The 25,676-nt window shown below is 40.7% G+C and overlaps 1 protein-coding gene across 1 annotated transcript in view; it reads right to left on the bottom strand.

The window, feature by feature from the left end:
• Cntrl (centriolin) overlaps positions 1-25,676 on the bottom strand; it is an 89,040-nt gene that overhangs the window by 6,691 nt on the left and 56,673 nt on the right. The window contains exons 23-41 of the mRNA XM_090330549.1: positions 23,285-23,474; positions 21,480-21,793; positions 19,222-19,427; positions 17,764-17,956; positions 13,812-13,942; positions 13,548-13,688; positions 13,318-13,444; positions 12,985-13,149; positions 11,718-11,877; positions 10,639-10,754; positions 10,339-10,556; positions 8,274-8,431; positions 7,665-7,738; positions 6,263-6,451; positions 5,103-5,328; positions 2,927-3,132; positions 1,860-2,000; positions 1,114-1,383; positions 472-534 (exon numbers count right to left, since the gene is read on the bottom strand). Coding sequence (XP_090186675.1) covers positions 472-534; positions 1,114-1,383; positions 1,860-2,000; positions 2,927-3,132; positions 5,103-5,328; positions 6,263-6,451; positions 7,665-7,738; positions 8,274-8,431; positions 10,339-10,556; positions 10,639-10,754; positions 11,718-11,877; positions 12,985-13,149; positions 13,318-13,444; positions 13,548-13,688; positions 13,812-13,942; positions 17,764-17,956; positions 19,222-19,427; positions 21,480-21,793; positions 23,285-23,474 — 3,288 coding nt within the window. The remainder of the gene's footprint in view (positions 1-471; positions 535-1,113; positions 1,384-1,859; positions 2,001-2,926; positions 3,133-5,102; positions 5,329-6,262; positions 6,452-7,664; positions 7,739-8,273; positions 8,432-10,338; positions 10,557-10,638; positions 10,755-11,717; positions 11,878-12,984; positions 13,150-13,317; positions 13,445-13,547; positions 13,689-13,811; positions 13,943-17,763; positions 17,957-19,221; positions 19,428-21,479; positions 21,794-23,284; positions 23,475-25,676) is intronic.

The following is a 25,676-nucleotide window of genomic DNA, read 5'->3' as shown; positions in this document are numbered from 1 at the left end:
TGTGCACCACTCTCTGGCTTTAACTCTGAGTTAATCTTGAGATTAACACTGATCACTAAATCACACACTCAGCGTTTGCAACTAGATAAAACCTGATAAAACCTGCTATCTCACAAGGCCTTCAAAACTGGGAGTGTTCTGAGTCAAATTATCTTATCTGCCATTCAGGCCTTGCCTATGTTTCTAGTATTCCCAATCTATTCCTCAGGCACTGGTTCATGATGTCTGCACAGTTTAATATTGTATCTTAAAGTATCTACCCTAGATTCCTGGCTCCAGCTTAGGCAAAGCAGCATTACACAGTCTAAAAAACATAGATTTAACACCATTTTTTTCTTTTACTGGTTGACATCAACTTTTCAATTCTGCTTCTATGTGATCGGTACAACTGCACAGTGTCGCAAGAGAGCGGATGTGAGAAATTCCCCACTCCCATAGTGCCAAGATCTTTTTGCTTTGTAAAAGGGTAACCTTGAGTCGGTCTTCACGGTGACGGAGTCTCTCCCGGAGGGCTTCACCACGCCAGTGCTCATCCTTTTTTAGGAGGAAAAGAGAAACATCAAGAAGTTACCAGGGGGCTGGGAGTTTGGCCTAGTGGTAGAGTGCTTGCCTAGCATGCACAAAGACCCGGGTTCAATTACTAAGTACCAAAAAAAAAAAAAAAGTTACCAGGTACTGTTAGTGAAAGCCAATCAAACTGCCTTTCCCCTCCTTCTCTAGTACCCCAAATTTCACCCCCTTTTTATTTTTGCAGTACTGAATTAGAACTCCAGCTCTCATGCTAGTTAGGCAGGTATTCTAATCCCCATCTCAGCCCTGTATTCCGCTGGGTACTTTCAGTTTCAGCCTGGTTGTGCAGGACCCACCCATATTAGGCTTCTTTGGAGTCTGGGGTAACAAATGTAAGCCCTGGCATCTGGCTCATCATTGAGAAGGGGTCCCAACAACTTTTCTGTCCCAGCTGGCTTTGAACTACCATTCCAACAATCTCAGCCTCTCAAGCAGCTAAGATTGCAGGTGAGAGTCACAGCACTCTGCTCCCATCTTCTTTTAGCTTCACTGGCAAGCTGGGAACCAAATTGTCCTGTGCAGGAATAACAAGATAAGCCTTACCATTATGTGAACTTGAGAAAAGTTCAGCCTTTCTTCAAAAGGTCTCTCATTCATGACAAATGGAAAGTTCTCTTTCAAACTTTCCCACTCTCCTTGCAGGTGTTCATTTCTCTCCAAAATATCAGCTAGATCTGCTGGTAGATCTGCTGGAAGAAACTGGTTGAGATTCTTTAGGCTGGTTCTTATTTCATCTTTAACCTCAGACTTGAGTGTTCTCATTGCATTACTGATTTCCATTTGTCTTCTCTCCAAATCTTTTTGGTTTGCTACCTAAACAGTAAGTCAGATTCAATTATCATTGGGTAAGGTTTAGGAACTTAGAATTACTTATTTAATGTGTCTTGTATTTAAAGATCTATACTTAGTTCCAGTGAACTAAATAACCATTGTGACCTCAATGTAGATCTTGCACAAAGTTCTAGCTTCAAGTCCCAAAACATCCTACCCCAAAAAAGTAAAATCCCAATTCCTTATAAATTTCCAACTCAGGCATCCCCCACTTCCTTGAGTGGTGAGAGATAATGTAGCATATTTTAACCAATATTTCTTTTTCTTGGGTATTTTCAAAGACTGAAAAAGGATTCAGCTTGAAGTACATTCTTACAATCAGCTTTTCACAATTCACATGAAGAAATATTTCTCTTAAGAGAGACATTCACTCTACAGGCTGCCTAAGCCCTAGGGGAATGTGTGTCTCCTAAGCTCCCATATCCCTGGCTGGCCAGTGGGGTTTCCTGGGCACATACCTGTTTCTTGAGCTCTAGGTATTCATGCTGCATCTGGTTAAGCTCCTTCATCAGGTGTCTGGCCCGCTCGTGGTTGTCCTGGGCTACTAGTTCAATCGTTGCCATTTCCTTCTGCATAGAACTCTTCTCCTGCTTTTGCTCCTAAATCAGGAGGAGATGACTGAGTGTGAGGTCCAGCAATATGGATGTAGCTCCAGGCTTGCTGGCTCACACACATAGTTCCGTCCCTTTATTTCCCATCGCACCTCAGCTTCCCTAGCTCAGATGTTTGGTATACTTCTGAGTCTGTTACCTCAAAGTCTGAATCCCAAATCTGTGGCATTATCTTTGATGAAAATGTTAGTTTCCCTTCCTGAGCTTCCAATACAATCAAATACCCATCACCCTGGGCTTCCTGAAAGGATGACACTTTACCTACCTATTTTCCTCACCTTTACAAGCCTCATGGCTAGTCACTAGTTTCTCTTTAGGAAACTGGTATGAAAGTTCCTTTCATATATCAGGGCTGCACTAGTACTGTAGAGAATGCTGGCAAGTCCACTGTGCTTACCTGCCTCTCATCATAAATACTTCTCAATAACAGGATTATCACCTTTCCGATTTATTTCAGAGACAGAAGCATGGAGAATAACTAATTAAAGCTAATGTTCACTGCAAAGGGCAGAAAGAGAAGAACTCACAAGTACTGGCTGCCACTGTGTAAAACTGTCTACCAAGCCTTCTCGCACTCCCTGGCACCCCTGTGCTGGCTGTAGCAGAGCGCAGTGTATGCCGTCTCCCAGCCAGCTGCTGGAAGCGGCTCTGAGGCTGAGGTCCAGCACTACTTAGCAAGAGTTTCAAGAGAAAGGAAATCTAAGCACACCAGTAACAGCAGCTGCGTGAGCACGGGCTAGGCTGAGGGGTCATTTATCTCTCCACAGAATACAATTTTAGTATAATCACCTTTTTTGTGGTAGTCCTGGGATTTGAACTCAGGCTCATACTTGCTAAGTGTGCGCCACACCTCCACGCCCTTCAACACTTAAATGGGTCATTTCTAATGAACTGTGAGGGCAGCTGGTACTCACAAGGAGGTTTTTCTCTAGCTGGCTCCGCTGGGCCTTCAGTGCTTCCTTCAGGCCGACTATCTGCTTCTCAGCCTTCTTCCTTTCTGCCAGGAACTGGTTCCGCAGGAGGCTGAAGTCTGCCCTCATAGTGTCTGCTTCTTTCTGGAGGGCCAGCAGCTCACCTGACTTTTGCATTAACTGCTGCTCCCGCTCTGCAAGCTGCCGTTCTGCAATCAGCACATTGGGTTAGTCCACAGCTTCCATCCCTCATGCATAGACTACCCAACTGTGACATGCGATGGACTTTGGCAAGTAGCACTAATACTGAGTCTCACTTGTTATCACATCTGTTCTGACGTACTCCATAGGTCCCCAAAATGTGATTTGTTTTTTGTTTTTTGGTGGACTGTGGCTCAGGCAAGCACACTATCAGTTGAGTCATGCCCTCACGTCTTTTTGCTATGGGTCTGTTCTTCAGATGGGATACCAACTATTTCTTAGGGCTGGCCTTGTTCCTCCTACTTCTGTTTCCTGAATAGCTAGCATGACAGGTGCTTCCTACAAAGGAAGGGTGCTGCTTGAAGAAACTGGGTCCTAGAGGGCCCATTCCCAAAGTGATAGAGAGCAACTACTTTTCCTGTCAATCTTTGAGATCAGTGGGAGGAATAAACTCAGTCCCTGAGGTATTGGGTAGATGGAGCAGACGGCTGAAATAACCTCAGAGATAACACCAGTACTTTCTCCCTCTTGGGAGGTGGTATACTGGAAAGAGCACAGGATTTGAAGCTGGTTTCATGATGGCAAGAGCCCCATTTTAAGGTGAGGAACACATTTGCTGGTGCTGGGTTGGAATTGTGTATGTGGACCCTGAGATATTGTGAGTACTTAATAAAAATGCTTCTACCTAAATGTGACATTTACAGGTTTTTTATTTTTTTTTTAAATCACACTCATTAGACTTCTTTCTAAAAGTAACATTTACAAGGTTTTTCTTAGACTTATTAGACTAGCACCCTGCCTGGACTTTTTTTAGAAAGTGGCATGTTTGGTTTTGCTTTACTGTGAAGTGATCCAGTCTGGGTATGCTGTGGGTTTCCAGAGGAAAAAAGAGTATTAACCCTTTCAAACCCAACTTCACAACACTTTCTGAGTGCTATTAAACCCTGAAGCTTAAGAAAGAAAAACTATATTTATTGATGATCATGTGCCCCTCGATTTTTACTTTATTGATTGACTCTGACTGACTGAAATGGAGTCTTACTATGGTTGTCCAGGCTGGTTACAATCTCCTATGTATGTCACCCTTCTGCCTCAGCCTTGCAAGGCTCAGACTACAGGAACATGCTACCATGCCTGGCCTGGTTTAGACTTTATTTGTATGATTTAAGAGAAAGAAAATGGCGTCACCTATGTTACTATGGAGTCATCTACATTACTATGTAGAATTGTTTATATTGTTTCCTTGACTAGCTGAGGCAAAACAGGTCATTATTCTAATGTCCTTTACAGTACCTTCTGGCACTTCTCTACCATAATGTTCCATAATGTTTTTGTTTTTTTTGGTGGGGGTCAGTCATGGGACTTGAACTCTGGGCCTGGGCGCTGTCCTTGAGCTCTTCAGCTCAAGGCTATTGCCCTACCCCTTGAGCCACAGTTCCATTTCTATAATGTTCCATTTCTATGAAAACTTTTCTTTTTTTGTGCCAGTCCTGGGGGTTGAATTGAGGGCCTGGGTGCTTTCCCTGAGTGTCTTTTGCTCAAGGCTAGAGCTCCACCACTTGAGCCACAGTGCCACTTCCTGTTCTTGTTTTTTGAGTCTCAAGGTCTTTCCTGCCCAGGCTGGCTTCCAAGAGCAATCCTTAGATCTCAACCTCAGAGTAACTAGGATTACCGGCACCCAGAGATAGAATATTCCTGAAGGAGGCAATATAGTAACAAAACAACAACAACAAAACAACAAAATCAAACTTGCTGCTCAGCCTAACAAGGATCAATCTCTTCTCAATAAAGATACACTTCTCTTCCCTCTAAGCCTGTCTTCTTATTCCTCTTTCTTCCTCCTCCTCCTCCTCGGCTTCTGCTCCCTTTCCAGGTTCTTGCTGGGGCCCAAGTATCCTTTATATGCTTTATAAGACAGGTAGCACAGCCAACACTCTCCACTTTGCCCTGCTTCGAGGTGCTCTTTCCAAGTACATACTGGCCTGGGAGAGCATCTTCTCCAGGGTCTCACTTCTCTGCTGCTGATCCTGCAGTGTCCTGCCCCGTTCTTCTGCCAACCTCATCTCTTTGATGACTTGGTCCAGTTTGCTTCTCTGGTCTGTTAACTCCTTTTCTAGCTGTTCCTGATACTCCTTCAGTGTTACTTTGCTGGCTTCTATTTTTTTTTCTTCACTTTTTCTCTCTCTCTGGAGTGTTTGAAACATCTTAATAGAGAATAACAATAGTTAGTCATACACACACACACACACACACACAAAAAAAACGCTAGGTGTTTCATATGAACATGATGATAGAGTCTATCTCAAGAGAAAGAAGAAAATAGCCTGAAGGGTAGACCTCAAGGTCAGGAAAGCCACTCTGATAGATGAGGGCAGCAATATGACCATTAAGATTCTTTTTTGGGGGGCCGGGAGTGTGGCCTAGTGGTAAAGTGCTTGCCTAGCATGCATGAAGCCCTGGGTTTGATCCTTGGTACCACATACACAGAAAAGGCCTTAAGTGACTCAAATGGTAGGGCTCTATCTAGCCTTGAGAAAGCCCAAGGACAGTGCCTTTTCCCAGGACTGGCAATAAATAAATAAATAAATAAATAAATAAAACATATTCTTCTCCTCCTCCTCCTCCTTCTTTTGTCAGTCATAAAAAGGCCTGAACTCTGGGCCTGGGCACTGTCCCTGAGCTCTTCAGCTCAAGGCTAGTGCTCTACCACTTGAGCCAAGGGGCACTTCTGGTTTTCTGGTGGTTCACTGGAGAAAGAGTCTCACAGACTTTCATGCCCAGGCTGGCTTTGAATCACAATGCTCAGATCTCAGCCTTCTGAGTAGGTAGGATTACAGGCGTGAGCCACCAGTGCCTGGCTGCCATTAAGATTCTTTACATAACTAATGCCCTAAAATTTAAGGGTCTGTAACTTGTACGAAAGACATATAGTTGGGCTGGGGATATAGTTCAGTTGGTAAAAAGCTTTCCTATTAGGAAGGAGAAGGAGGAGGGAACAGAGAGGAGAAAGGAGGGAGGAAAGAGAAGAGGAAGAAAAGGAAGTCCTGAGGAGTCTAATGCTTAGCTTTCTGCCACAGTGGAAAGGCTCCTAGAGTAACACAGCAATTCCTTTTCAATACAACTGTAACTGTGCAGTACCATTTCCTGCTGCTCTAGCTTGAGCTGCTTTTCTTTGATCTCGCTCTGAAGCACTTCAAGTTGCTGTTGCTTTGCCTCTGCTTCTTTCTGGCTATTCTCAAACTTCACCATGCATTCGCTGATGTTCTGTTGGAGCTGGGTCTGCTCACTTTGCAGTGCATCCTGATGCTTGGTGGTGAGAAGCACTTCCTGTAGGTGGCAGAACACATCAAAACTCCTCACAAAGCCATCTGTACCAAGGGTACCCAGGGCTAATCCAGACTACAGTTTATGGGATGCAAAAAACTTCCCTATATTTTATCATCTCAACACATTTACAAAAAGTTACCAATGACTCCACTTAATTATTGGGTTTTCCTTTTTTTACTGACTAAAAAATAAGATAGCAAAAGATGGCAAAGTCTCAGCAAAACCCCCGGATCCTCTTAGTATTAGCTGCATTGAGATAAGGATTAAACAATGGTCTGTCAACAAAGGACAAAACAAAATTATGAACATGGTTCATAAATGAAAACAAATGTAAAGGTATCTGAAATATCTCCATGGGTCCAAAACCTCAGAAATAAAGATTCTAAAAAGTACAAGGACACAAAATTAGATGTTTCATTTTAATTTGCACAACAGAAACTGAAGCCCACAATCTGCTGTTGGATTTTCTTCGAAATCTAAATTATACTATTGTCACAGGACAACCCTGAACTACCTTTAGGAGGATCATCAGAAGTACAAGGAGCACTAATATGCTCTAATGTTGGACAGGATGGTACTTCAGAGAAACTCAATGTGCAATCAAATCTAACAGTGGTCTGGAGGACATGTCTGTGCCATGGATAATAGTGTAGCTCTCTGGTCCCTAACACCCCGAAAGAAATTGTTACTGGGCTCTGGTCTAGCCATCATCTTACTTACTAGCTTTTAATAAAATTTGATGAGCTTGAAGACCTTGGGTGCTTCTGGCTCTCACCTGTACTACTAGCTACTCAGGAGAGGCTGAGATCTGAGGACCACAGTTCAAAGCCAGCCTGGGCAGGTAAGGCCATGAGACTTTCTAGATGTAAAGCTGTGGCTCAAGTGGTAGAGTGCCAATCCTGAGTGAAAAGCTAAGAGATAACACCAAGGCTCCAAGGTTACAAGATAACACCAAGGTTCAAGCCACTGTGCCAGCACAAAAACAATACAAACAGAAAAGGAACTTGGTTGGAATTTGAGTTGTAGGGCTAGAGTAAGTTGGAAACTACTGTTAAGCACCAAAATTTTATTGGGGGCCATGTTATAAGAATGGACCTATGCTAGATGCTGGTATGAAATGGAACAAACCTACTTGGTTTTTTACTTTGCTATTTTAAAACCATTGTCTGCATCCTTTAACATATTAGTGGGAAGTCACCTTTGTTAGTCTTACCTGTTTTGCTGCATTCAAATGGTCTTCGACATTAGCTAGCTCCTCCTCTAGTGAGTTTACTGCTTCTCGTTTTTCTATAGAAACAGTTTCAAAAAATAAAGATTATCTATGTACATGTACATATCAAATTTCTACCAGACCACCCCTAAAAAACTGTACTAGACATAAATTTAAATGTATTTCTGTTAAATAAATAATGATGCCATACTATCTTATTACAAGAAACTGTAGATTTAGACTTGATGCTCAGCTTTTTGAAGATTTTTATACTCAAAATGTCAACAAAAAAGGTAGACTTAAGAACACTGGTTAGTTGCAGGAAGATGATTTGGGGATATATTTTATATCTGTATTGGCTTGGGGATTACTACCAGTGTGACCCAGAGCAAATGACATTTTCCTTAGCTGTAAGTAGGGAAAAACAATAGTTTCCGTCCTTTATTTGTATATGATTCAAAGGCTTAGTATATTCAGAGTGGTGCAGCTATTATCACAGTCTCATTTTAGAAAGCAATCCCACGCTCTTTTGCATGACTTACTTTTGTACTAAGAAAAATCAAGCAGTTAACCCTTGGAACTAAGGAAAGGAAAGCCATGTCTCTGCTGTACCTTCGAGCTGCTGCTGCAGTGCAGCGATGCCAGCATGTAGCGAGAGCTTCTCTTGGTTCAGCCGGTCTACTTCCTGTTGAAGCTTCCTTGCATTCGATTCCAGCCTCTCCAAGTTTGACTGCTCTAGTTTGCTATTTTCTTCTATAGTTCCTAAGATTCTGCCACACAGAATAATTGGGACTGTCAAATACAGAATATTAGCACACACAGCCAACATGACTGGAAAACAGCGTTAACCTTTCATGACAGTTATCACAAGTCTGATTATAAATCTTACAATTGAAGACTCAATTTCAAAAGCTTCCTAGATGTTTTTTAAAAATAACTAAGTTGAAATTTTATTAAAGATAATATTCAGAATTCCTAAATTTTGAACAAGAAACGTGTACTGCTAACTCGTGATAAAAGAAAAAAGCAGGGCCGGGAGTTTGGCCTAGTGGTTAAAGTGCTTGCCTAGCATGCACAAAGACCTGGGTTCGATTCCTTGGTACCACATACATAGAAAAAGCCGGAAGTGGTGCTGAGGCTCAAGTGGTAGAGTTCTAGCCTTGAGAAAGTCCAAGGACAGTGCTCAGGCCCTGAGCTCAATCTCAGGACTGGCAAAAAAAAAAAAAAAAAAAAAAAAAAGAAAAAGCCAGACACAAGCCAGGAGTTTGGCCTAGTGGTAGAGTGTTTGCTTAGCATGCACGAAGACCTAAGTTTGATTCCTTGGTACCACATACATTTTTTAAAAAGCTAGAAATGATGCTATGGCTCAAGTGGCAGAGTGCTAGCCTTGAGGAAAAAGCACAAGGACAGTGCTCAGGCCCTGAGTTCAAGCCTCAAGACCGGCAAAAAAAAGAAAAGAAAAAAGTGGTTGTATGAACAATCTGTCTATATCACCTTGAAGATATAAGCAGTATGGCATACTATGTGGACCTGTGTCTGGCTTTTCTTTCTTTCTTTCTTTCTTTTTTTTTGCTAGTTGTAGGGCTTGAACTCAGGGCCTGGGCGTTGTCCCCGAGCTCAAGGTGAATGTTCTACCACTTTGAGCCACAGCGTCAATTCTGGTTTTCTGGTTGCTAAATGGAGATGAGACTCATGGACTTTCTTGCCCAGGTTGACCTCAAACCATAATATTCAGATCTTAGCCTCCTGAGTAGCTAGGATTACAGATGTGAGCCATCAACACATGGCTTGGCTTGTTTTCATTCAGCAGTTACCTTGACATTTATTCATGATGATGTATATATAAATACTTCATTCCTTCTTTACTGCTAAGTCTAAGTACAGTGTAGATACACTATAATTTATTTGTCCACTTACCAGGTTACAAACGTTCATTTAGAAACAAAGCTGCTGAGAATACTTATGGATATTCTGTTGTATTTGATAAATCAGCCTATGCTAATACCAGAATTTTGACAACAGCTTTATATGAAATCTAAATCTAAATAACATGCTTAAACTTTTATTTTTTAAAGTTCCTTTGGTATTATAATATCTAAATCAATGATACATTCTATTCTAGGTCCTTTTATTTCCACATGAATTTTAGAATTAATTTGTTAATGTCTTTCTCAAAAAGCCTATTGGGATTTTGAGTATAACTGTTTATTTCCAGCATGTATTATTTTATCTAAAAAGACCACAGCAGAGATAGGCACCAGTGGTTCATGCTGTAAACCTAGCTCCTCAGGAGGCTGGGACCTGAGGTCTGCGGTTTGAAGCCACACAGCAGGAAAGTTCATGAGATTCTTATTGCTAATCGACTACCAATAAAAGCCAGAGCTTTAGTTCAAGAGGTAGACAACTGCCCTTGAACAAAAAAGCTTAGGGACAGTGACCATTTGAATTCACGTCCCAGGACTGGCACAAACGTGTGTGTGTGTGCACACGTGCGCACGCACACACACACACACATACAAATAAAAAACACATTAGTTAAAAAAATACTTTTGAGGGAGAACTGAGCAGGAAACAGCAAAAATATTCACTAGAGAATTATGATGCCAAGTTTTTTCCAATGTTGTAAGTTTTAAAGTGATAACTGTAAGTTTTGGGTTTTTTTGGTTCTTGTTCTAACCTTTTGGTTTGAAACAACTTCTTTTCCCAACTGTCACATTGCTCTTGGAGATCTTCCTTTTCTTTGCTCAAACAGTCAATACGTGACTGTAATGCCTGAATCTCAGCCGTCATTTGTTCTGTTTCTCGTCTGTCCCGCTCAAGGAGCTGCTTTTGCCACTCTATTTCTTTTTTTTGTTGTTGGGAAATCTGTTGCAAATTCTCCAACTCAAGCTTCTCCTAAATTAAATAAAAGAATGCTCAAATATCCCAAACAGAAAAATCTGTCATTCACTAAGGGAACAATGCCTCCAGCTGTTACCTCCAGTACTTCAACCTGGGTCTTCTCCAGCTCCAGCACCTTTTGCTCATGTTGTAACTTCAAACTTTGCACCTCATTATTTTCAAGTTGCAGCATGTCTACAATATTATTTAGCTCTAATAAACAGAACCAAAGCAAAGTCAGTACTATGAAATTAACTTAGAAACAATTATAAAATGGATCAGAAAATAACAATGTTGACAGATATAGAAACAACAGATAATGCTCAGGATAGTATCCAAGCCCTGAGTACAATTTCGTGGCCTGGCACAGGCACACTTATACCCACACCCCCACACGTGTACACAGGATTGTTAAAAAATATTCAGCAGGACTTAACAAAAGCATTTACTCCCACATAAAAGAATGAGCCAGATACATTTTATATAAATAAAAATTCATCAAGTTAAAAAGAACTTTAAAATACAGAATAGGATTTATATGAAAGTATTTTTCTCTTTAAATATAGATATAGAAGTATGAAGTTTTTTTCTGATTATAAAAGTACTTGCTCCCCGTAGAAAATCTGGGAAATAAAACAAATGTGCAAAATGGAAGAAATGAAAATGCATCATTACCCAACAGCCAAAGGCAACAACTACTGCAGTAGTACTGAGGTGCTTTCTTTCAGCAGCACACATGTACACACTATAAAATAATTTGGCTACGCTCCATAATCAATTTGTATTTATTTTTTTCACTTTCTCATGAGTATTTTTGCATGTCATTAAATGTCAAACATGGCTTTTACACTGGTCACGTTTTAAAATCTTGTGATTCACATAAAAGCTTGTCCTATCTGGATGAGTAGAGATGGGCTATCTGAGTCAGCATGTATGGGTTTTAAGAAACCTGAAATTGTTCCAGTTTTATTGGGCCAGCCAGGATACTGATAGTTTTGCCTTTAGATAAACCTTATCAAACTGAATGGCAGGAAGTATCATATTCATTTTATAATCTCCTTTTCCTTGCTTACTACTGTTTAGGTTAAAGAAGGTCATTTGGTCACTTATATTTTGCTATAACTTGTAATTAGTTCCAACTTGAAACTTACTACAGTTGCTTTCATTTAAACTTACCAGTTTTATGCTTAGACATCTGCCGTAAAACTCCCTGAAGATTTTCTTCCTCTTTTTCAATTTCCTGCTGTATAAGTGCAAGTTGCTTTTTTTTTTCACTGATGTGGACATTCAGTTCTCCTTTCTGAAAACTCAGTTCTTCCAAAAGTGACTTTACTTCCTGTGTTTAAAAAAGTTACTCTCATGAAATATGAATAGATTCCTTTAAAATAAGCTATTATTGTTTCGTTTCATAAAAATGATCATTTAGACACAAGATTCATTTTTTGCCATTTATGTAAAGAATGCCACTCTACTTTGCATTAATATACATCTACGTAACAGAAAAAAATAATATTACCTTAATTTAAATGTATTAGCAACATTAACCACATGCAAAAGCAATGTGTGGTAGAACCAACGAGGCTGTTTCAGACACGGTTCCTGACCTCAAGGCGCTTAGTTTTTTTGTAAGGCAGGGAACACAGACATGGTCATGAAAGACTAAAATGCTAGGGGATGCATGGAGAGCTACCAAACTCAGGAGAGGGGTCAGGAGTGTGGCCTAATGGTAGAGTGCGTGCCTAGCATGCACAAAGCCCTGGGTTTGATTCCTCAGAATCACAAACACCGAAAAAGCCAGAAGTGGAGCTGTGATTCACGTGTAGAGTGCTAGCCTTGAGAACACGCAAGATCTGACAAAACAAATAAAAACACAACCAAAAAAACCCAGGAGAGGAGATTTCCTTCAGAGCAAATGAAGGCTTTAAAGATAGAGAGAAGTCTTCCTAGAGGAGGTGGTCTATAGCCAGGCCATTAAAATCAGGTGGATCTGACTGGTGACAGGGTAGAAAGGGAATTCCCAGACAACAAACCAAATGACAAAGGCAAAACATATGAGAACCTTGGGCACATCAAAAAATATGGAAGGAGTTCATCGTGACAGCCTCAATGTTGCACAACACAGACCACAAAGGGTACAACAGATGAGGCAAGATTTGGGGAATTTTTTTTTTTTGCCAGTCCTGAGGCTTGAACTCAGGGCCTGGGCACTGTCCTTGGGACACATTTTTGCTAAAGGCTAGCACTCTGCCACTTGAGCCACAGTACCATTTTCTGTGTATGTGGTATCAAGGAATTGAACCCAGGGCTTCGTGCATGGTAGGCGAGCACTCTCCTGGCCCACTGGGAAGTTTTACTTTCACTTGGAGAGAACTAATGAAAATGCCGCAAAATAAATCTAAGGCACTAATGTAGGACTCCGAAGAAGACCTGCTGAAAAACATACCCTAATATGACCAAACTTCTCAGCTACTTCAGTTTCTCCTAGACTCAGAGCTTGCTGGAGGTCAGTTTGGGCTTGGATCAGGCTTTCTTGGAGCAGAATCAGCTCTTCCTTCTTATGCCCCAACTGCTTGTCCAAGACAATCATCTCTTGCTGCTGATTTGTCACCTGAAAAGGGAAAGATAAAAGTATATCAGGAACTCATTTAGTCTTTACAGTTTTTACTTTCCAATCTTTTCTACAAACAAATTTTGTAGTCATAAAACTTAAAAAAAAAAAAAGCAAACAGGTTTTAAAGCTATATGAACTGTCTTTTCCTAGAGTCTACTGCCATACCTGGCTTTTCAGAGTTTCCAGCTCAGCTCTCTTGGTCTGAAGGAGTGTCTCAGATTCCTTGAGGACCTGAAGGTGTTGATCTTCATTGCGTTCTGCTGCCTCGATGTCTCTTTGCAGGTTCTGAAGCCTACAAAGCAGCAGCAGTACTTGAACAGTTCCCGAGGGAGACAGCACCCTACAGCTACCCTTCCAGCGTGAGCCCTGTGGAGCCTGACATGGGCCATACTTACTCTTCTGTCAGTTTTTCCTTCTTCTCATTTAAACACTGGAAGTCTTCATCTTTTTCTGCTACTAGTTTGCTTATTTCTTTCAAGATTTCTTCCTGTTTGTTTTTGTGCTGTTCCAAATTTGTGGTATCAGCCTGGAGCAACCTAAAATATATCACATTATTTCCCATTTAACACACGTATCATAAACCAGCTATTCTCAGAGGGACAGACTACTTCCCATTCATCTCACTGCACACATCTCTGTGCTTTATAGATTCCACCGACCTTAGCTGCTGATCTGCTTTCACAAGGTTCACAGCAGTTTCCTGAGCTCGCTTTTCTAACTCCTCAGCATCCGACTCAGTTTGTAATAAATTTCTTTTGGCATCAGTGAACTTTTCAACAGCACCATTTGTCTAGAAAATAAATTCATGAAAAGCAATTCAACTACAATATTCACCCATAGCTACAGGAATCTATAAACAACTTTGTGAAACAATAAGACAGTATTAAGAGACATATAAACGAATGTATGGATATTCACTTTGACTCCCCAATGCTTAAAATGTAATTTGAAATCAAAGAACTAATAAATAAACATGTACTGAAATAGCTTTAAACCTGAAAAATAAAAAGATTAAATAAGTGGTAGTAATTAATACAACAGAACACAGTCTAAGTTTTAAAGTAAGATGACAATACAGAAACATGCGAAAAGTTTCATATACAATGTTGGTCAATCAAAATAAATTTAAAATGGTGTAAGTACTGTGAAAGCAACTATAAAATGTATGTCAGTCAAGAAAGAACATCTAAGCAAACCGCCAAGCTGGGTGCTAATTGTTCATGCTTATAAGCCTAGCTACTCAGGAGGCTGAGATCTGAGGATCAGAGTTTGAAGCCAGCATGGGCAGAAAAGTCCATAAGACTCTTATCTCCAATTAACCAGCAAAAAGCTGGAAGTGAAACTGTGGCTGAAGTGGTAGAATGCTAGCCTTGAATAAAAAGAAGTATGGGCCTCTAAGTTCAAGCCTCAGTATCAGCAGAAACAAAACAAAATGAAACACCCCTCTCCCAACCCTAATCATTTAGATAGTGAGATGTAAGATGTAGTTTTATTTTAAGGAAATTTATGGTATCGTTATTTGATTGCATGAGAACTACCCAATTTAATTGCCATGACATGACTTTACCAAGATTCTCTCTACACAGAGATTCTTGCTGTACTCTATATATTGTCAGGGTAAGTGAAAAATCATGTGATTTAATTATGATTAAGAAACACAAATATGAAATTCAAGTATTTAAAAGTTTCTAGACAAGATTTGGCATAAAACCACTTAAAACTCACCCTGGTTTCTTCTTCTGGCTATAAGAAGAAGCTATAACACTATCAGAAGTCTGAAAACAGAACTTGGTTTGCGCTTGGTTGGGTACTGACTTGCTCACCGTCAGCCACAAAACTGAAGCAAGCTCTACAGTTTTACTGAAGCTGGAGGAGCCTTCATGTTAAATCTGCCTATTGAATATCTCTTGGATGCAAGAGAGCTGGCAAGTCCAGAGCTAGCCATTTCACTTCACATCTTCCCATTTCATATAGCTGGTCTCCATTAGCTCATCAGTAAGCAATGAACAAACTTACTACATACACAGTGCCACAGGGCCACAGTGCTAAATAACTTTTAGTCTCCTGTAATAGGCTTCAGCATGTCTGGCACATTCCACATAAAGTGCAGCTACTTCCTCCTCCATACCAAGCTGTCTTCTGAGTCATTGTGGGAGACTGAAAGGAAGTGTGAAGCCTTGGTATACTTACTAACTTTGCCTCGTACCAGAGACATCTACTGCTTTTTAGCTACAAGTGATAATTTTTCTCTAGTTCTAACACCTATTTTGTGTCACAGACTCTAACATGCTACTTAATGGGACTGTTCATCTGAAAAAGACATGAAGACATTTTTTTATTAGTAAAGCCATCACTCATATATATTTTTTTTAAAAACAAGACATTCAATTTCAGTTATTTAAAAGTAACTTAATGGGCTGGGAGTTTGGCCTAGTGGTGTTTGCCTAGTATGCATGAAGCCCTGGGTTCGATTCCTTGGTACCACATACACAGAAAAAACTGGAAGTGGTGCTGTGGCTCAAGTGGTAGAGCTCTAGCCTTGAGAAAGCCCAAGGACAGTGGTTAGACCCTGATTTCAAGCACCAGAACTGGCAAAAAAAAAAGTAACTTAGCAATCAATTTCTATTATAAAGCTAAATAGACTTTAGTTGAAATAACAGTGTGAAGATAGAAGTTTCTGAGTATTTCTAGTTTTATCCTGGAATTCTTGCCTAACTGAAAAAGCTGTTGGAGAGGTAGAACTTCAGCTGCGTGACTCTAAACACTCAGTTAAAGAGCTTCTCTGAACTACATTTATACACTGAGGTACACAAATTACCACAAAGGTTAAATAAAGTGGTACTTATAAATCAACAATAGTAAGGGCTCAGTAAAAAGAGGCTCCCTTTCCTCCACAACTTTCTTTTGTGTTATGTAAAGATGTACAGTTCCTTAATATTAAAAAAAAAAAAAAGAATGCTAGCCAGGCATGGTAGTTCACACCTGTAATCCTAGTTACTCTGGAGGCTGAGATCTGAGGATCATAGTTCAAAGCCAGCCTAGGCACTAAAGATTGAGAAATTCTAATCTCCAATTAACCACTAGAAAATGGAAAGTGGTACTGTGGCTCAAGAGGTAGGGTGGTAGCCTCGAGCTGAAGAGCTTAGGGACAATGCCCAGACCCAGAGTCCAAGCCCCAGAACCCCCCTCCTACTCCCCCCACTCCCCCACCACTCTCCACACACAAAAAGAATGCTATCTCAGTAGTTCATGCCTGTGACCCTAGCATCATGACGCTGAAATCTGAGGATCACGATTTGAAGCCAGCCTGGACAGGAAAGTCCGTAAGATTCCCCCCATCCCCAAAGGCCTGGGGTTTGAACTCAGGGTCTGGGCACTGCCTTTGAGCTTTCTCAGGGTTAGCACTCTACCATTTGAGCCATCATAGCACCACTTCTGGCTTTTTTCTGTGTATGTGGTACCAAGGAATCGAATCCAAGGCTTCATGTGTGCTAGGCAAGCACTAATCATAAAAAGCCAGAAGTAGGGCTGTGACTCAAGTGGTAGAGTACTAGTCTTGAGCACAAAGAGGCGTAAGGACTGTGTCCAGGCTCAGAGTTAAGCCCCAGGACCATTAAAAAAAAAAATCTCACATGAAATAGCTTAGAAATTCCTATTTCTTCTCATCATTTCAACTTGGATCTATTTAACAGAAATCCACTGCCCAGGAACTAAAAATATTAGGTTATTATCTTCATTTATAATTTGAAGAAAAGCATGATTTATGAAGTCTACTCAACATCAACATCAGTGAAGTCCCTAAACAGTTATATAAACAATGAACGATTTTAAATGTAGACAGTATGCATACTTGTAACCCAACAACCTAAAAGATGCAAAGTGATTTCCTAAACTTTAAACCTGCACAAGTCTGTGTTTAAAACAAGGTTGGCAGAACTAAGCACTGATAGCTAACACCTATACTCCTAGCTACTGTGATCTGAGGATCACAGTTCAAAGCCAGCCTGGGTAAGAAAGTCCATGAGACCCTTATCCCCAAATTACGACAAAAAAGCCAAAAGTGGAACTGTGAGTTGGTAGGTCTCAGGGCCAGTCCCCAAGCCCTGACTTGAAGCTCCAGGACCAGCATGTACATGCATGTGCACACACACACACACACACACACACACACACACACACACACTCTCTCTCTCTCTCTCTCTCTCTCTCTCTCTCTCTCTCTCTCTCTCTCTCTCTCTCTCATGCATGCGCAAAGAAAAAAAAGATTGCAGAAACTCTACCCCCACAAATAATTTTTAAACGTATGCACTCAAGGATAAGGAAGCAGGACATGTAGAAATAACTCAGAAGCTTCAGACCTGCTATTCCACTTAATTTATATCGAACAGCTGAAATATTCTTAGTCTGAACTTACAGAGAAGGAAAGAAAAGCCTGATGTAAGTTTCCTGCCCAGATTCTCACAGCTGTTTAATTACCAGAGTCCAGCCTAAAACCCAGCTAGTCTGACTTGAACAGGTATGATTTTATCACACCTGTTCTCTTAGGAAACCTGCAACAACACTAAGTGCCACTCACAATGAACTCTTGCCCAAACCCACAATAGGACACACCTTCTCTTTCATGCATGCAAGTTCACTCTCAGCCTCTGCCAAGAGGCGGTCAGCCTCCCTGAGTTCTGCGCGACGTTTCAGAAGGGTCTTCTCTACACATTCAATTTCTTCTACAATATCTTCATGGTGTTTGAGTGATTTTTCTATTTCTAGATCAGTCATTAAATTCTCAATATTTCCATCAATGAAGTCCCTTAAAAAGTTATAGAAAGATTTAATGATTTTAAATATAGAGTATGCACACTTTAGAAGATGCAGAGCAATTTCTTCATTTTATCTGATCTAAGACAAGAGAGGCAGCTACCTCTGATTAAGTGTAAAGTCAATGTCTACCTTTTTACAGAACACATAATGTTTGTTTCTGGCAATAAACTCTTAGCATAAAACATATGATGAAGGGGCTGGGACTTTGACCTAGTGGTAGAGTGCTTGCCTAGCATGCATGAAGACTTGGATTTGATTCCTTAGGACCACATACATAGAAAAGACAGAAGTGGTGCCGTGATTCAAGTGGTAGAGTTCTAGCCTTGAGAAAGTCCAAGGACAGTGCCCAGGCCCTGAGGTCAAGCCCCAAGCCTGGTCAACACACACACACACACACACACACACACACACACACACACAATGGAGTTGTTTCTACAAATGGTGTGAGTGCCTGAGAAGATTTGGTGTTAAGGATATCCCTGATAGTTAAGGTGGAGTGAGGCAGGGGGTGCAGAGGGCTTTTCAGGCAGAAGCACAATTTTAGGCACAACATGTGCAAGGTGTGGGGCAATGTGCTAGAGAAGACTACAGGAAATCAAGTGGCCTTGACCAAGCACAGTGGGGTAGAGCAGCTAACAAAGGCCGCTGGGTGCAGAATGTGAGTGTTGGGGGGAAGTGTATATTTATATTTTGCTGAAATGATTCCCCAGTGTGTCATAACAGAGGAGAGAAAGCATTTAGTCATGGGAGAACAGTACAGAAACTACTACAGTGATCTAGAATGCAACTGATGAAAGGCCGCAGCACCGAAAATGACAGAAAGGGATGAATAGAAAGCTCTTTGTAAACACAGTCAAGGAGGTCAAATGGGTGCCTCGGTGAGTGAGGGTGGAGAACCCTGCCCTATTTTCTCTAGGGTAGCTAGTGAAGAGGACTGCGTTAATCTCCACATGGGAATGCAAGCGCTGATATGGATTATTTTCCTAAAAGACTTAAAGACCTGAACTGTCCAAAATGATAGTTATCAAGTGGCTATTAAAATAATTGGAATTCTATTCCTGAATTGCCATAATGTCCACATTTTTAGCACTCCTAGCCACAGATGATTAGTGGTTACTGTTTGGTGCAGTTCAGACCTACAACATCTCTAATACCTCAAAGAGTTTTATTTAAAAATTAGGATATCTTAATGAATAAAAACATAAGTTATAGAATTATCTGACTTATAAAAGCATAATGACTAATAATAATTACTTTCGCTGTTGATGTTTTTGGATGGCTCTATGCAATTCTTCTACTTCAAGTTCTAACTCTTTCTTCTCTTGCAAAAGATCATTAATATTATGATGCAGCTCTTCCACTTCGTTCTCAGACCGATGCTTAGATGCTCGTGGCCACTCTTCTTGTTGCTCTGAGTTTAAATGCTGCATTATATCTTCTAATCTAGAAACTTCTTTTTCCTGAAGAAAAAAACCAAACCAAAGCAAAACAGTAATGTACCGAAACATGAGAGGCAATCTCCCCTTTCCTGACCAAGGGATTTTAACTGGTTAAAGTGAAGCTGATAAAAAACTGATGGTAGATTTTAAGACTTTAGTATGAAAAAAATTAAATAAAGTTAATTAAAAAAATTAAATCTAGTTTTTCACATGCCATGGTAGTGAACTAACAGAACTTTGCAGTTCTATCAGCGCAACTAGTTGCATTTACCAAGCCTTTTGTATCAGATTATCTGTCTCAGAGAATTCTAGAGTGTCTGGAGTGTCTGAGATGGCTGCCCAGAAGGAAAGGCAGTTTGCCTGGGGTTTGAAGAATGAATGAGCCCCAGGCTTAAAAACTAGTATATGCAAATGTAGACAGATATAAAACCACATCCAGAAAACTATATAAGCAGTGGGCACGTTTCAGGAGAGTGAAAGAATGACTTTTTAAGTGATCAATAGATGTTGAACAGGTATCATTGCTAGGAACTACAATGTGCATTGAAAATCTACAAGGCAACAGGTTGTAATTCTAGGTTGTAATTCTAGCTACTTGGGAGGATGGGAGAAGGACTATGGTTTGAGACCAGCCTGAGAAGAAAAATTCATAAGATCTTAAAAAAAAATGTTAGCAGTTTACCTTAAGTGGCAGAGTATCAGCTTCGCAAATACCTGAGTTAAAACATTAGTAATGCCCCTCTCGACCCCCCAAAGAAAACAGTAAAAAACCACAGTGTATCACTGATAATAATATAAATACAAGCCAGGCATGGTGGCTCACGCCTGTAATCCTAGCTACACAGGAGGCTGAGATCTGAGGTTCAAAGTTCAAAGCCAACCCAAGAACAAAAGGACCTGAGACTCATCTCAAATTAACCTCTAGAAAATAGGAAGTGGGGCTTGGCTCCAGGGTAGGATGGTAACTTTAAGTTGAAGAGCTCAGGGACAGCGTCCAGGCCGAGTTCAAGCCCCATGACCCACAAATAATAATGATAATAATAATAATAATAATAATAATAAAAAAAATAATGTATATGTACTCATACCTTTTGAAATTAGTTTGACTTATTAAAATGGCACAGTGATGTGATTGACTAAAAGTATCTTAGCCTTTATTTTTCCCTCAATATGCTAGGGAGGGGAGGAAAATGAAACATCCAGGAGCTTGGGAGTCTGAAAGAAGTGCTTAGAATGTACTTTTATTACTTTTAAAGGCAAAAGTTAGCAATCTATCTGGTGACTGGATTGTAATAATTTCTTGTACCTAACCCACAAACAAATATCAAATGGTACAAATTTATACATAGCTATAGAACCTACAAATAAAGGCTTTGTTATATTTGTATAACTATGAGTATTCTTGTAACATTAAACAGAAAAACAACTCAAAATGGTATACACAAAAATAACTATAGGGCCAGGAGTTTGGCCTAGTGGTTAAAGTGCTTGCCTACCATGCACGAAGACCTGGGTTCGATTCCTTGGTACCACATACATACAAAAAAAAAAGCCGGAAGTGGTGCTGAGGCTCAAGTGGTAGAGCTCTAGCCTTGAGAAAGTCCAAGGACAGTGCTCAGGCCCTGAGCTCAAGCCCAGGACTGGCAAAAAAAAAAAATTATAAATATAAACTGACAGTAATTAACAGATAATTTCCAGCAAAACTTGCTGTGCTGTATGTTACTTAAATGCATATATGTATATATGAATAACTATGTGTGTACAAGTTATAGGTATTAGTGTATGAATATATATATATATTAGTACAACACTTGTCAATAGAAAAATGCATAAAAATGGTTAATTTCTAGACTGAAAGCATTTTTGTTTGAGAATTATTTCCAATCAGGTTTTGGTAAGTCTGGGATTCTTGAGACTGTTCACAATGTTATTGCAATATGTGTGCCAATTTGAATGTAAGTCTTAAAATCACACTTTTGTGAGATAACCCATTCATAAATAGTTAACTCATTAGTGTACACTCTCCTCTGGCACCCATGGAAATAGTGTGGACAGATATACTGTTTTACTTACCAAGTTATGGTGCTCCGGGACATTGCAATGCAGTATGGTCATGGGGATGAGGGGGATTGGGAAGTTGGGGGGTGGAGGTCCATATACAATGGGGGCTCCTGCCGGAGGTGGGCCATAAACAACAGTTCCAGGAGTGAGAGGCTGGCTGTTGTTTGGCAAGGGAGGAGGCGGTGCATATAGGGCTAAGCCATGTGGAACAGGAGACCCATCAGGAAGCACAGTGTACATCATATATCCAGGAGGAGGCACAAATGAGGGCTCCTCTTGGTCATCTAGCCCACTCTCTTCCTGGCTTTCTCCTTCACAGTTAGCATCTTCAAAGAAATAGACCAAAAACTGTTACCAGGTATACAGACTTTGGAGGAAACAATAGCTGGTATAACAACATATTACAATGGAAGAACAAAATCAATAAAGGTCAAAAGCAGATCATAACACAGATTCATGCTTGGTACATTGGCTTAAACCTGTAATTCCAATCTACTGGAGAGGTAGAGACGGGCTATCCAGGGGAAAAAAGAATAAAGAAATTTGTGAAACGCCATCTCAACTACTGACCAGTTGTGGTCACTGGTTGCAGCCCTGCAATACAGGGAAATACAAATAGAAGGAACACAGTCCAGACTTGCCTGATCATCAACTGAGACCCTATTTCAAAAATAACCAATGCAAAAGGAGCTGGCAGAGTTGTTCAAGTGGCAAAGTGCCTGACTAGCACTTTTGAGGTCCTGACTTCAAGTACTACCAAAAAAAAATTGATTCAAAGTATTTTCAGCAACCAGTATTTGAGTTTTTCTTATGCCTATCTTAGGATGTCATTCATTCACACAATCTTCCTGCTATTTTCTATACAGTATGATTGCATGATGTGGGTGCTATCTTCATATTACACAGAAGATCAACAGAAACATGCTATGAGTTCAAACAGGCCTACTCACTATTGCATGGACGTGTAACAGCACTCTTCCATGTGACTGTTTGTTACTTATCTCCCCTAAAAGCAGGAATTATATTTATCACTGACAACAAAAATCCAAGCACAGTCAAGGTGCTCAATATTTTCTATCTTTTGTAGTTTGGGGGATTAAATCCAGGGTCTTATATACACTAGAAAATACTCTATCATCACTAGATTCCCAGTCCAAAAAATAGGTCAACAAATCCTTAGATGGTAGTATGCACTTTTTGTAAACTCACAGTCTCAGAGCAGCACAAATAATTTGCAGTTACTAACTGCAAGAGCAGGGACATCTAGGTCTGACTCTTCCCACTAAAGCTTTGAAAGACAGTCCTGAGAATTACTTTTTATTGTCCCAAAGTCAATGCCATAATACAAGGATCCAAAACCCCGGGATCCAAGGTTACAAACAAAGCTGCTGCTCAGCTGATTTGAAGGTTGCAGGATGGAGAAAAGCTCCAGAAAAGGAGTATTGTTTGACAATCTGGGTCTTATTAAAGGATGGAGTAGCAACTGGTTTGGAAGAAGAAGGAAAAAAGACATTCCAGACAGTGGTCTGGAGCTCAGCATGTTATCTCAGCGGTAAACAGCTAACTTGATGAGCATGCATACAGCTTTAGGTTCCATCCCCAACAACAAAGTAGGAAAATAGCCAAGATTTGAGGAGCCTGGCACACCATGAGAATCTTATGTTGTCAGGTATGTTATGGGATATAAGACAGAAGTGACTGGCCAAGATGAGATCAGAGAGAATGTTACAGAGCAAGCTAGGGTCTTTGGACTGTGACTATGGTTCTTAGGGTACCAGACAGAAGAAATGCAACTTCTCTTCAGTGATGTGACTTGCCTCTGTTTGAAAAAGATTTATGCAACCCACTTCTGATGGGTGAATAGACCCAGTATCCTGCAGCAGGAGGCAGCCTACTACTCTCGTTCCCCTCCGGCTGGCCAGCTGACGGTTTCTTAAGAGGAGTTGAGGCTGTGTACTTTAGGCCTACCCCAGAGTCCTTGGTGGCCTGGGAACCATGACTGGAAACCTAAAAGAAATGATAGAGAGACTTCATACTATTGTAGATTCTCTACCATTTGAGTCACCCCCACCCCCCACCAGCCCTTTTTCATTTTAGTTATTTTCAGGTAGGGTCTCATGATTTTTGCCAGGGGCTAGCCTTGGACTGCAATCTGCAACCTATGATCTCCCAAGTCACTGGGACCACATGGTATCCAATGCCACTTTCAGCTTCCTGACTGAGATGGAATCTTACTAATTTTTTGGCCCAGAATCTTGATCTCCTCCACCCCTTAGGAGCTGGGATTAAAGGCATGTGTCACCAAGCCTGGCCCATTTTGCTTCTTTTTCACTAAGGTGAGAATGGATTACCCAGTTCCATACACAGAACTCAGTTAATTTACATTTCTCTGGTTTGTGAAAGTAAAGAGCTTGAGGTGTGGAAAAAGTGACCAAACTGATCTATTTCTCTTTAGAAATTATTTTAGAGTACCCATCTTCTATTTGGTCTTTTGGTACAGTTTTCTAGGAATAGCAAGTCCTTGGCCACACCAAAATGTTGGCTGGGATAATTTTATGTTTCAATTCTCCACAAGAGAGATGAAACACAGTTTTTGTAAGTGATCCTATCACTGGGTATCAGTCTTTCTTCTCCTAATACTCACCTTCACTTAGTGGTCTTCTGCCTTTCCTTAACCCAGCAACTGAGACAAAGAAATCCAACAAATAGTCCAGGGAGCCTGGAGATACATAATCTCCTGCTGTCCTGGGAGCTTGGAAAGGCTGTAAAGTGTCACTGCTATTTTTTCCATTTCCCAGTCTAGAGATCTATCTGAAGATAGACTCAAGCTTATAGTGTTTTGCTCTAATTTATATCACTTTCACCTCCAGGCTGGCTGTACTCAGGATATTAGCTTCTTGCAGATTTCTAGAGGAATCTGTCTCTACCCTTCAGGTTCTAGTTAAACCTATAGTTAGGTCCCTGGGATCCAGTGTGTCTGAACAGATTCTCCCTGACTCCCTGCTCTTCAGCTAACCAGTGGATTGTTACCCAGCCTTTCTGATTTAGATGTATATTGCTCAAATTCCACTCCCACATTCAGTCACCAAAATCTGACCATTTTGTTGTCTTCCCTCCCCACTGCCTCTTTTGTCAGCATCCTGGAGCCTGGGTACTATTCCTAAGTTCTTTTGCTTAGGTTAGCACCCTACCAATGTGAGCCATAGCGCTACTTCTCATTTTCTAGTGGCTAATTGGAGATATAGAGTCTTACCAATTTTCCTACCTGGCCGGCTTTGAATTAAGATTCTTAGATCTCAGCCTCTGAATAGCTAAGATTACAGGTGTGAGCCACCAGCACCTGGCTTTTGATCCCTCAGTCCTATCACTTCCCTCCTAGTTCTACTGATCTGGTTCTGGCTTCTTCCATCATTCACTTGAATGAGTTCAAACACCTACACAAAAAGTTCTTCTTGTGCTGGGTGCAGTGGCTCACACCTGGAATCCTAGCTACTCAGGAGGCTGAGATCTGAGGATCAAGGTTCAGCCTGGGCACAAAAGATTCTGAGACTCTTATCTCCAATTAACCTCTAAAAAAAAAAAAAAATGGGAAGTAGGGCTTGGCTCCAGGGTAGGAAGGTAGCCTCGAGCTGAAGAGCTTAGGGACATCACCTAGGCCCAGGGGGAGGGTGGTAACCTTGAGCTGAAGAGCTCAGGGACAGCACCCAAGCGGAGTTCAAGACCCACAAAAAAAAAAAAAAAAAAAAAAAGTTCATCGGGTTACAAGCCTAGCCTTGGTATTCAGTCCGAACACTCTTCTAAACTCTGATCATAAATACACATCCACCCCAGTTTCCTATGACATAAATAAATGAAATGGATGTTATGATCCTATTGAAAGAAGCATGATCCCAATCTATTTTCAAGTTTTTTATTTTTCACTCTTCTCAATAAAGCTGAGAACAAGGTTCCTTGCCATAGCTAAGCTTATTGCCCTAATCCACACATGCAGCTTCCTGTCTGCTTCCTAAGTGCTAACCTCACCTTCCCATTCCCACACGTGAAGCCTTCCTTCTTCTTTTTCTTTTTCCCTAACCCTAGGGCTTGAATTCAGAGCCTATGCTCAAGGCTAGCACTCTACCACTTGGGCCACAGCCCCACTTCTGACTATGTCTGTGGCTAATTAGAGATAAGAGTGTCACAGACTTTCCTGCCTATGCTGGTTTCAAA

Source organism: Megascapheus bottae, chromosome 3, assembly GCF_031878675.1.
Source record: "Megascapheus bottae isolate mThoBot1 chromosome 3, mThoBot2.hap1, whole genome shotgun sequence".
NCBI lineage: Eukaryota > Metazoa > Chordata > Mammalia > Rodentia > Geomyidae > Megascapheus > Megascapheus bottae.
This window is presented reverse-complemented; position numbering and strand designations above follow the sequence as displayed.